The sequence below is a fragment of the Paroedura picta genome, chromosome 11 (assembly GCF_049243985.1).
Source record: "Paroedura picta isolate Pp20150507F chromosome 11, Ppicta_v3.0, whole genome shotgun sequence".
NCBI classification, from domain to species: Eukaryota; Metazoa; Chordata; class Lepidosauria; order Squamata; family Gekkonidae; genus Paroedura; species Paroedura picta.
In genome coordinates, this window is record NC_135379.1 from 27,270,497 (window position 1) to 27,282,690 (window position 12,194).

Below are 12,194 nucleotides of genomic sequence, written 5' to 3' on the forward strand. Positions count from 1 at the left end.
TCCCAATGGTCCTTGATATCCAAATTGAGAGTGTTCAAAAATTGAGTGTTTCAAAAACCTCCCATCCATCTGGACAAAATGGATGGTGTTCCAGAGCTCCTCCAGCCCTACCCCCAGCTCCCTGATTACCTCAGGATTTACTAGAGCCTGAGTGCAATCACAGTCCAGCACACCTTGGATCTGCAACCCTACTTCTATCTCCAGGTTCTTTAAAGTCAATGGCACATCATTTTTGAAAGAAGCAAGGCACTGGTACCACATAATTTTAGTGCATTTATAAAATCTACACACATGTTTTTGTTCAGATTTTGGACAATGAATTTAAACATTCTTTGTATTGCAGACCTCTGTAATCATGTAAAAACTGAGTCCTCTTGACAGAGGATAAGTTTGTATTTCTAAACTAATATAAACTATATGTATTATACAATGACTAAAATTATTGCATACATGCACAGTGCAATCCTGTGCTGAATTAGTCCAATCTAAAACAAACCAGTTTCTGTTATAAAGATAATTCTGTACTGGAGGACTAAATGACTAACAATTCTGAAATACGTAACCATAAAGCCATGATCTGCAGGAAAATTGAAGGAAAGAACTTTTCCATCGCCTTAGCGCAGGGCTCACTTGCACACCACTTTTTAAGGACAAAACTTCTTTAAGCTGACTGCGGATCATAATAAATTATGATGACAAATTTGTAGTGTTTCAATGACCAACAGCAAAAGGCCTGTTACAAGACGCAACTTTATTTTGTGCACCAAGGTGTTTTATTCTCCTTATACTTTGTCCTACAGTTTGCCATAAATATATTTGTTGAAATTTTCTTTTTATAATGCTGCATACTGAATTATGAAACAAACAAATAAAAATCTTACAACCAGACCCACTTTAGACCCGCCAAGTCATGTTGGAGCCAATATTAGTTGGTCATAATTCCTTTCTTTTTATAGAATGAGAATCACATACCTTTACTGACTTGGTAGTAAGAGAGAGTTACAAGTCCATAATTATTGTTCAAAAATATTAACATTTTAAGGAATACAACTATGGAGAAAAATATTTGCTTTGTGGACATGACATTTTTAAAAACAATTTTCTAAGCCTGTTTGAAGAAGAGGTGTTTGAGGACTGAGCTCCTCACCTATAGGAAATCAGGATCAAATTATTTTCATCCTTTGAAACACTATTATGTTTTTTATACACAATTTCCATGTGCTTATGAAAAGCATCCACAATGGGACCTTTCCAATAGAACTCATATTACTCCAGGTTTACCAGTTGATCAAATATATCCAGTTGAAGACTTCAGTCAAGGCACTCTTGGCAATCCTTTGGACTAGTTCATTCCTTTTTCTTTTTAGCTGTGAGCTGTGATGATCCAGGATGTCCACTGTCTTCATTGTAAAGTTTTCTTTTCTTTTTCTTAGATTGGCCATGATCACTATGGTAGCCACTAGAGTCACTTGCATGCATTCCCAGGTCAGCACGGTCTTGCTCACGTGCACTCTCTGGGTTTTTAGCACCTATTTCACCCTCAGGGTCCTTGTTCTGTAACTCTCCAGTTACAAATCCAGAAGTTTCTATGGTGGTTTCTCTCTCTTGTGTATCATCCTGCTCCTCACATTGGTTTTCACAATTTTCCTTTGGTTGTTTTGTCCCAGTGCTACATTGCAAAAATACAAGACAAGAAAGAACACAAGAGAATGAGCTTTCAGTTGTTCCAAAATGACATATTACATTCCATTAATTCAACAGGAAATATTAGTAACTCCATTCATTAACTTTGCTTTTTATCTGGTCTACCAATTTTGTAACTTTGTTGTGATACTAGCCACACTTATCAACATAGATTGTATGGGTAATCAGGCCTTGCTTTTCACTGAAAGCTAAATATTGTCAAAGTGCAGCTTTCTGGTACAGCTTTCCTTTCATGCACTCATGTATTAGCTGCATTATCATTGAATTATCTCTCAGATCTGAAGACAAACATGCAAACTCTCAGGCTAAACTTTCCTCAACTTCAGAAATGGGGAAAAAACAAAAGATGAAACACAGTTCTCCACTTGGCTCCAGCTACAGTGTATTTATTATTTAATTCATTTCTTATATTTATATACTGCCTTTCCCTTTCGGCTCAGCATGATTTACATGGAACATGGGGAACATAGGAATAGTACAATATAATTTCATAATAAAGTCACATAAACAGCAGTAACAGTGGTTATAATGGCATTTCAGTAACTGGTGAAATAACATGCTAACAATCCCATGGTTGATTAGTTCAGAGTTCAGTTCATGAGGGAGGGGTTCTGGGGAGCACAGTGGACGATGATGGTTCAGTCGACCTCAACCAAATGCCTGGCAGAAGAGCACCATTTTACAGGATCTGCAGAAATGTACTAGCTCTGGCAGGGCCCTGATCTCTTCCGGGAGCTCATTCCACCGGGGGGGGGGGAGGCTACAATAAAATCAATTTTGTTCTCCTTGGGGATCATTTATTGATTGTATGGCATAAGTAGTATAGCCAAGAGATTCAGGGATTGTCTGGCAGACATGCAAGGAGCATTCAAAGCTGGTTTGCCATTGACTGCCTCTGTGTCATTACCCCTAGTGTTCCTTGGATGAACTACCACCCAAATTCTCAGAGGTCTCCCATCCAAATACTAGTCAGGGTCAGCCCTGCTTAGCTTCTGAGATTGGGCTTGCCTAAACTATCCAGGTCAAGGCTCCCTGTAAATGAAATAGACTGATTCTCTGGAATTGTTTTGTAAGCAACATGCTATTATTGTACCTGCTTTTGCACAATCTTCCTCGGATGCAGAACACACCAGCAGCATCTGAATCAAAATGCAACACTTTAAAGACCAGTTTATCACCTATTTGGAAGCCAAGGTTTTTCCATTCATCAACTGTTACGTGATCAGGTCTCAGGATGGATGCATTGAAACACCCATGCACTAGGCATCCCACGTGGCTTGGTGCCACTTTATTAATTAAACCCTGGAGAGAAAGAAAGAGACAGTGAGTGAAAGAGAGAGAACATAAAGATCATATCATAGAATCTATGTTTTATAGCCTTTTCTTGCTGCCTTGAAATACAAGTACATTTCAAGTTTGTTTTCTTCTATTAGTTTTCCATATTCCCATTCCCATGCGGAATATAAAAAGACAAAAAGAAAATTAGCAAAGTGCAACCCTGAAGACACTTCCTAAACTTTCAGTCTGTCCCACAAGCATTGAAGATTTTTTAAAAATCTTCTACACATTCAAGTTCGACCCACCATAAGCCTTTTTCTCCTTTGCACAAGGATCTAAAACACAAAACACTAAGGTATAAGTAAAGCTTTGGCTAATATACACCAGCTTATCAGAAGTAAAGCTGTAAGCTGATTTTAGTTATAACATGATTCAGGATCTTTATTATTTAGCATGTGATTTCATTGATCTACAATCCTATACAAACAAACCATTGTAGTAAACTTCTTTATGCATACTTTAGTGTTGGATTATATATAAAAGGAAGATGCTTTAGAATGCCAGGCTCTAATACAGCCTTTCTCAACTTTTTTTTACTATTGAGAACCCGCTGGAACATTCTTCAGGCTTTAATAACCTGCAAAAGTGGTGTAATCATCCAGAATATGGTTGGGAAGCATAACTATGTACATGGCCACCTGGGGCCCTTCCCCTTCTCACCCCTCATGATACCCTGGTTGAGAAAGCCTGCTCTAATGTTATATCACATGTTAATTCTAGTGCGTTGTCACACTCCAGGCACCACTTAGCGGAATGACTAGAATTCAAATACTGCAAAAGCCTTAGTGAATCTAGAAGCAAGTTTTACATACCACAAGTTTTTTTCCTGGTTTAGGTGTAAAGACAATAAAATTTGCTTCAATGTCAAGATGGATGTTTCCCAGGTCATCAATTATATCACCCAATTCATTTGTTATTCTAATGTCATCATAAGCCACAGGAACTCCTTGGAAACTGCAAGATAAGAGAAACCAGTTGCTGATGATCAACATGGAGAACAAGACCATATGCACTTAAAAATGTTAAGGGCAATAAAATTTGCTCTTATTTATTTAGAGGAATTACTGCATAGGGAAAAAGTGTGGGGAAAGGATTCATCACTTAGTAGAGCAAGAACTTCATAAGAATCTCATTCTGACCCTTTTGTGACCATGGAAAACTAAGATCCCTCGCATCTGTTACATATCAAACTTTTTTTTTTACTGTCAAGGAATACTGAGAATCATACTGTGACAGGAGGCTGTCTTGCTCTTGAAGTGGAAACAGACACTCAGCTGAGCCTATGGGAGTGCTGCTCCAACATTCATTCATCTTTAAGGGGGGGGAATTCTGGGAGGGAAGCACAGCAGGAGTTCAGATTTGCCTCGTAGAGTGTGCACTGATTGTGCTGGTTCTGTTTCAGCAAAACAGTAGTTAGAAGGGTAGCTCTGCCTGGTAGCAAACCAGAGTGGTTTAACTCCACCCTCTGTGGGGTAACAGAGTCAACAGAGATTGTTAGGCCTGTCTCTGGTGACGAGAAGGCCTCATACTATTCAGTCTGACCCTTGGGAAAGGACACACCAGTGCGGATGGAATCCTGTGCATGTACAAGGATACAATCTAGTCATGTATGAGGATTCACTCTCAGAGACATTTGCCAGTTGTTTGGAAGCAGTGACAGCCTGGATCAAGCAGAGCCACCTGAAACTCAACCCCTTCAAAACAGAGGTCCTGTGGCTGGGTAGGAAAGGACCAGGAGAGGAAGCACACTTGCCCTTTAAAGATATGGCTCAGCATGCAGACACCAGCCTCATCAACCTTTTGTGGCAGGGGATGTCCAAGGAATACAATTCAAATTGTTTCCAATAATACAGAAATAAACACAGCCTATTATGAAATGACAACTTCTGGGATAATGTGCGCACATTAATCACTGGGATAATCACTGTATTTCCTACTAAACTAGCTAAGCTCAGTACATATGCAAAAGAAGCATAATGTAGCCAGGTATGAAGGGCAATGGAGATTTAGATATATATTACATCCCCCCTTAATCTTAACTTTGATGTGGAGGACAGATTTTTTTAAAAAGATCTGAGCCCAAGCAGAGTCAAACCTTCCTTTGACAGGAACCTGTATCTTACGAAGAGACCAATGACACTCAAAAATGTATACCCAGAAATCTTACTAAATTTTTAAGGTGTTACCAGACTTGAATACTGATCTTCTACAGCTGTGGTTCTCAACCTTCCTAATGCCGTGACCCTTTAATACAGTTCCTCATGTTGTGGTGACCCCCAACCACAAAATTAGGCAAGTGTTCTTTCACAGAAATTAAACTGAAACTGACCAATGGCATGAAGAACCATTGTTTATGATTGTATATAAACTGTATATAAATTGGTGGGCACCTTCAGGAGGAGTGGCAACAGTGTTGGCACCCCCCACCCAGCCAAGCTGCTTGCCCTGCAGCAACCCTTGTGAAACGGTCATTCGACCCCCAAAGGGGTCCTGACCCCCAGGTTGAGAACCACTGTTCTCAACCCAGAATATCCACCCACCTGAAACTTTGCTGTTAAATAGACAAAGAACCCTGAACAAATGCAATGCAATAATGCTGCTATGGAAATCAAGCAAGATGAAAGCAAAATTAGCACTTGGCCTTCCTGCTGACAGCCTTTGCACGAGACATGACACTAAAGCATATCCACACTGTTATCATTCTATAAAAAGCAGTGGAAGTGACAAAAACAGCAGGGAAGATTATAATATGTATACAATAATAAGTTTGCTAGCTAGATATAGTGTGGTCTAATTTTAATGTATAAAAGGATTGACAGAATGCCCACTGGAAACCATGAGAGATGCTGGCAGACCCATTGGAAATAATGGGTGGCAAAAATGCCAACTGACTTGCATGGACTCCATTAAAATACATTACAGTAGGAAAAAGGTTGCAAAGAAAATGTGGCACAATAAAATCCAATAGCACCTTTAAGACCAACAAAGATCTATTCAAGGCATGAGCTTTCAAGTGCAAGCACTCTTCCTCTGAAAACATGGAATAGCGTTTCCATTACAGTCAGTCTACTCTGGACCTGGAATGGAAGGGCACAGCAGAATGATGGCTGGGAGTACCACGGGGGATCTGGGCCTGGAATGACAGGCCAGAGTGGAATGACAGCCTGTGGGAGTACCACAAGGGTTCTAGGCCGGGAATGAGAGACCCCAGGGTCAAATGATGCTTCCCTGAGTGTACTATGGGGGAATCTGGGCCTGCTATGACAGGGTGCAGAGTGGAATGATAGTCCCTGGTAGTAGTATACTCTAGGTCAGTGTTCCCCAACTTTTTCAGTCTATGGCAGCTCTCTAAACAGAATGAAGCTTGCAGACATGAAACGACTGCTGCAGGCAAGCAACTACGGCCACAGCATTTCTTCAGTTAGTAAAGCTTCTTGAAATGTGATGGAAGCTGCTGCCAAGCAAATGATTTCAAGAATCTGTACAGTTAATTAGAAACCTTGCTGAGGAAGTGTCCCACCTGGTCGTGTTCACACCTGGTGGGCCTCAGGAAAAGTGTTGCTTCTGTCGTGCGCCACAGGCACCATGTTGGGGACCTTTGCCCTAGCTGATGTGCTATCATGTGTGAAGACTTAGTATCTCATCTCTTTGTAGCACATCACACCATTTACCTGTGCTTTGATTTCCACGCACAAGCAGACATTTCTGTTATGACAATGGTATTCCTATTGGCTGCCATTCCACTGTACCCTTCCATTCCAGGGCCAGACAGACTATCTGAATGTAATGAAAAATCCATTCCACATTTTCTTTGCAACTGTTTTCCTGCTGTAATCTATTTCAATGGAGCCCATGCAAATCAACTGACATTCCTGCCACACATTATTTCCAGTGGGTCTTCCAGCATCTCCCATGATTTCCAATGGGCATTCTTGTCATTCCTTTTACTACATCCCTGTTGAAACTCTAGAACAGGGGTTCCCAATCTGAGACTTGTGGGCCACATGTGCCCCTGACCTCTTTCTGTGCAGCCCTCCAACCTGCTTGCCTGCTGCTATCACCCTCGGGGCATTTCCACTTAGACCCATACTGTTCTCCCTGCCTCAAAAGGCACCATCTACTGCTGTTCATCCTGTCCCTTACTTGCAAAAAATGACAATAGCAACATTGTTTGTCTGTCACAAACCTCAACTTTGACATCAATGCCTTGGCTAACAGAAAATGGCCACAAAAATCATACTGACTAGGTAAGCACGTGTAGCTAAATAAAAGGATTCCACAGTAAAATATTGCTCCAAAATGAATTGCATTAAAGTTAATATTTTACCGTTGAATGTTGACTTTTGATCTAAATAAGTAGGTTAATAATTTTGTTACATTTTGGTTTAAGATGTGGCTCTCTGTCGGCAGTGGGCACGTTATGCAGCCCCCATGTGCCAAAAGGTTTGGGACCCCTGCACTAGAATGTTTCCCTAATTTAAACAGTTACTTCACTTACATCACTCATCTGAAGACCTTAAGGATAGATTCAAATGAGTAGCCGTGTTGGTCTGAAGTAGCACAATAAAATCAGAGTCCAGTAGCACCTTTAAGACCAACAAAGATTTATTCAAGGCGTGAGCTTTCGAGTGCAAGCACTCTTTGTCAGACTTAGGTGCTACTGGACTCTGATTTTACTGGAGACCTTAAGATCCTGAACAGAGGATTCAGAAGACCTGCCATCTCCTTACTTGTCTGGTCAAGAGACAGAATTTAGATAGGTTCAAGTCTTCCACATTATCACCTTGCCTGTGGCTCTTACATCATATGCCCTTCTTTACTCCACTTGGGCTTCAGCTCCTCGAGGTGGGCCAGCAAGATATCTACTACTGGCCAAAGCCTACCGCGATTAAAAGAAAACAAAGGGCCCAGGCTGAGTGTGGCCCACCCAGGCTGATCCTGTAAAGCCCGCTCTACTCAGCGGACCTTAAGTAGTACTCGGGGCTGCTGAACAGCAAGGAGAAGACCAAGGAATTCAAATGGGCCCTGCTTCTCTTCAGGCGACCAGTAGCGGGACCGGGCGGAGGGAGAACCTCCCCGTGTGTGCAATGAACCCAGCGTCCCTGTGCACAGGTGCACCCGTGCGGCCCACCCACAGCCAGGGCGCTCGGGTACCTCTCCGAGTAGCGCCGCAGTTCAGCGTCCAGCTGCTCGCTGATTCCCGTCCGTTTCCGGCGCAGGAAGCGCGGCGGCAGCGCGATGTGCCTCCGGCGCGGGATGACCACCAAGCAAGAGTAGCGGGTCTGCGCCAGCGCCTGCGCAGCCTCGAAGGACGGCAGCTCCACGCAGGGGGGAGGAAGGAGCGGCGGCGCCGGAGCTGAAGGGGCCGCCGCCGGCCCGGTACCCCCCTCGGCCATGGCCCAGCGACACCCGGACTCCGGAAAGTTCGCACGCCAAGCACGCGGTTCCCTGTCGCTCGAAAATGACGCTCCCGGAGGGAGGCGCACTTTAGTGACAGGCGGAAAGCGCCCGAGAGAAGGGAGCGTGCTCGGCAGCCATCTTGAGTGTGGCTTACGACGGATTTTAGTGTTTGAAAACTCAGCTCCTGATAAACGTGACAGCTTTACACGCTCGCTGTTTGCTTTAAATCAATGAAGGAACACAGCTACTCGATAGTCCCTGCCGAAGACTTCTCTTTAGAAATCCCCCCATGAGGAAATAAGGACTTCCTCATCCGGGTCCTTGCGTCAATTGATTCCCCCCCCCGCCCCCAGTAAAAAAAAAAAGGTAGGGAAAGGGTTGTCAGCCGCACGCGCGCCCTTGGAGTTTGACGTCACGGCTAGTCGAGAATAGCAGATCCCGCCAATCATTGCGACTGTCGGCTTTTCTTGCGTCAATTAAGCCCGCCTCCCCGGTGCTCTCCTAGTCGTAGCTTTGTTGTGACTCGCCCGCGGTCTGATTTTAGATTTAAGTGTTGCCGCTGGGCAAGTAGGAAGAAAAGTATACTTTTTTTTTTTTGCAGTTCCAAGAGAAAAAGCGAAAAAGACGAAATTCAAGGAACGCTTAACAACAACAGCCAAGTTCTTGTTAAGCAGACTAGCACTTTGAAGTAAAGCAACCTCTATGCTTATTAGTCAATGTTTATTAATGCGGTAGAATACCAGAATTGAAGTCACAGTATAAATACATTTAATGTATAAAAGCTAAAATAGATAAAAGATTCCAAACCATAAAATTTCTAATCACTAAAAAACAATATAGTCAAAGTTGTGTACAGACAACTTAGTCCTAATGTGATTGGCCTTCCATGTGGGTGTGTCACCAAAAGGCAGAGAGGACTTTCCCAATGATGGCCAATTTGCAGATAACTCACTCTTTACCTGATTAGCCTTCCTGGGGGTTTACCAACAATAGGGAGAGAGCACTCTTTGAGTGAGAGCCAATGTGCAGAAACTCCCCACCTGATTTGCCCTCCCTGGAGTTGTGCCACCAATAGGGAGTGAGAACTCTCCAAATGACGGCCAATTTGCAGGCAACTAATTCCCTACCTGATTATTGGGGGGGGGGGGGGGCAGAAGCCATATGCAGATGCTTCTGCAAAGTCTTTTCTCAAATCTCCAACACCGCCAATAGGACGATGATATTTAATCAAAAGTTAGTTTTATTGAATAAAAGACATACAGACAGATCACCTTGCCAAGGTCACACGTAGAACAGAAGAATTGAGAATGATAAAGTGCTGAGGTCAGACCTAGGCTTTATAGACACAAGAGTCGGCTCCCTCCCCCCCTACTTTCCTGGAATGCGGAAGAAATGTTTGATCCTATATGTAATATAAGCTACCTAACTATATCATTTTACACACTTAAGGCTTAAGGTTAGGTAGCTTAAGTATGGTTTGACTGTGTGAGAGAGACTTCAAATTCTAAATAAGTAAAACCTTTTGAAGAAAGTTTCTTTATTAGAAAATAAAAGTTCCTACTACATTGAAGACATAGACCTGGTTTACAGGACACAAACAAGCAATATAGCCCCCCCCTCCCCTGGGAACTTGAACCAGGCACAGTTCAAAGGAGTCAAAACAAAGAGATAACCATTTGGGCTTCAAGGGACACCTCATGAGAAGGAAGGACTCCCTGGAGAAGAGCCTAATGCTGGGAGCAATTGAGGGCAAAAGAAGAAGGGGACGACAGAGAATGAGGTGGCTGGATGGAGTCACTGAAGCAAACTTAAATGGACTCTGGGGAATGGTAGAGAACAGGAAGGCCTGGAGGATCATTATCCATGGAGTCGCAATGGATCGGACACAACTTCGCAACTAACAACAACAACATATATAAAATGAGTATTCCCTCACCCAAACCATACCTAAACTGACCCTAACCTTAAGCCTTAAATCTATAAAATGAATCTTAAAAATACAAATTTTTACAGGTAAAATAATGTAAAAAAATATAATTATACATCTCATAGCCTTTTCTAACCATGGCCCTAACTTTTCTCTAGCCCTTATGCTCAGTCAGAACCTGAGAACATAATTTGGCCAGTAGGAGGGATAAACAATGGTTAAACAATTGTTCCTTCCCCCATTCCTTCAACACACTTTTAGTAGTTTTTAATATTTTTCCTTCCATTGCAGCATCATCAAATGTCCACAAAGTCACAATTTTAAAAAACTACTTAATATTATGGTTTATTTTTGTATTATGTGAGCCAGATTCTGAAAAGCTTGGAATCACTGGCTCTTGGGCTGAGCAGCATGAACAAACAGCCTCCTTTGTATTCAGAGGCACTAAGCAACCCAAGGCTAGTAGTGGCAGAGGCAGCATGAGGGCAAAACTTTGGTCCCTCTCATGTTTGTTGGATATTCGGTGCAAGTGGTAAGCCACCAAGACCCATTATGCACGGGGGTTTTAGCGCACATTCAGGGTGGAATGGCGGCAACTAAAATCACCGATAACACACAGTGCCGGCTGCAACCGGCCACAGCTTCGGTGCATGCCGCCGAAAAAGTCGTGTCAGCGAAACGCGGAAGAAAGCGCAGCTTCCAGGTGACCGGGGCGCAATCAGAAGCGGCGCCCGGATCGCCGCGTGCATAATCGGTTACTCTGGGGTTTGCCGCCGTCGCGCCCTGCCCCATGCATAACCGGTGTGCATTGCGTCTTCCCCCTCCGCGTTTTCCATGTGACTCGAAATCGTCGTTTCTGCAGCCGTGCATAATGGGCCCAAGTGATACAAAATCCTGGACTTAGATGGGTAACTGGTTGAATCCAGCAGGGCTTTTACGTTCACTGGCTATCAGAAGACACTGCAAGTGGTAGAATCCTGCATGCCACCATTTGCTTCCAAAACTTCTGAATGCCCCCTCCATTGGTCAGTTGCTCTCGGAACAGCTTGCAGTACTACCATTAAAAGTTATTTGTGAGCAACTCTGTCTGATTTTGTTGTTATTGAGTGGAGTTCATGCATTTTACTTTTTCAAAAAGAATGATAAACTTTTCAAAGACAATAAATAATCTATGTGAAGATGGATAGATGCAGTTCAGGAAAGAAGCACCAGATGGCGTAGCTGAGCCTTGAAAATATATCTAGGCATTCTTGTTTTTAATGAAAATAAAGTCCCGGTTTCACTAAAATCAATAGAAGTGTTTGCCGCTGTGGTTTACATCAGGATGTTCAAACTCAGTGTTCCTCATCCTCTGCTAAGCTGCACCTGATTATGAACTTCAGTCATTACAAGGAGAGAATGGCTGTCATGTGAAACAGAGAAATTAGGATACCTCTAGTTCTCTTCTGTATAAGTCTGCTGAAGCTGCAAAACAAAACAAAAAAATCTCCTGGCATCCTTAAGGATGAATTAATGGGGGCTTAAGCCTATGGAGTTCTTCCTGAGATGCATATTATATTCAGCAGTTATGTGTCTCCTAATTTCCATTCTTGCTCAGTGGGAATTGTCAGGATATCAGTATTGGGGCATTTCCGAGAGACTTAGGAACTCAAAAGTTGAGCTGCAAAAAAAATTGTGTTAAAAATTTGTAAATATTTTTACGTAAAGTATACTAATATTCTTATTAAAATATTTAAAATATTTTTTGCAGCACAACCTTTGGGTTCCTAACTTTGCTGGTTAGATTGAGTTTCAATATCTACAGACAGATCCTAGAATCTATTAC

General features: G+C 42.6%; 1 protein-coding gene across 1 annotated transcript; it reads right to left on the reverse strand.

Moving 5' to 3' along the window:
- Positions 1 to 262: 262 nt before the first annotated feature.
- On the reverse strand, positions 263 to 8,673 carry POLR1F (RNA polymerase I subunit F). Its single transcript, XM_077303640.1, has 4 exons — positions 8,197 to 8,673; positions 3,855 to 3,996; positions 2,798 to 3,006; positions 263 to 1,669 (listed from the first exon to the last, which is right to left on the reverse strand). The coding sequence occupies exons 1-4, from the start codon at positions 8,436 to 8,438 to the stop codon at positions 1,348 to 1,350; spliced, it is 915 nt and encodes a 304-aa protein (XP_077159755.1). The 5' UTR covers positions 8,439 to 8,673; the 3' UTR covers positions 263 to 1,347.
- Between the last annotated feature and the right edge of the window lie 3,521 nt (positions 8,674 to 12,194).

What these genes read in the sequence shown, in the direction of transcription:
- POLR1F (XM_077303640.1), bottom strand. Translation starts at nt 8,438, where the DNA reads ATGGCCGAGGGGGGTACCGGGCCGGCGGCGGCCCCTTCAGCTCCGGCG. An exon ending in AACCAGGAAAAAAACTTGTG is followed by an intron (nt 3,007 to 3,854) that starts GTATGTAAAACT and finishes CTTTCTCTCCAG; the next exon opens with GGTTTAATTAATAAAGTGGC. An exon ending in GGAAGATTGTGCAAAAGCAG is followed by an intron (nt 1,670 to 2,797) that starts GTACAATAATAG and finishes TTTGCAATGTAG; the next exon opens with CACTGGGACAAAACAACCAA.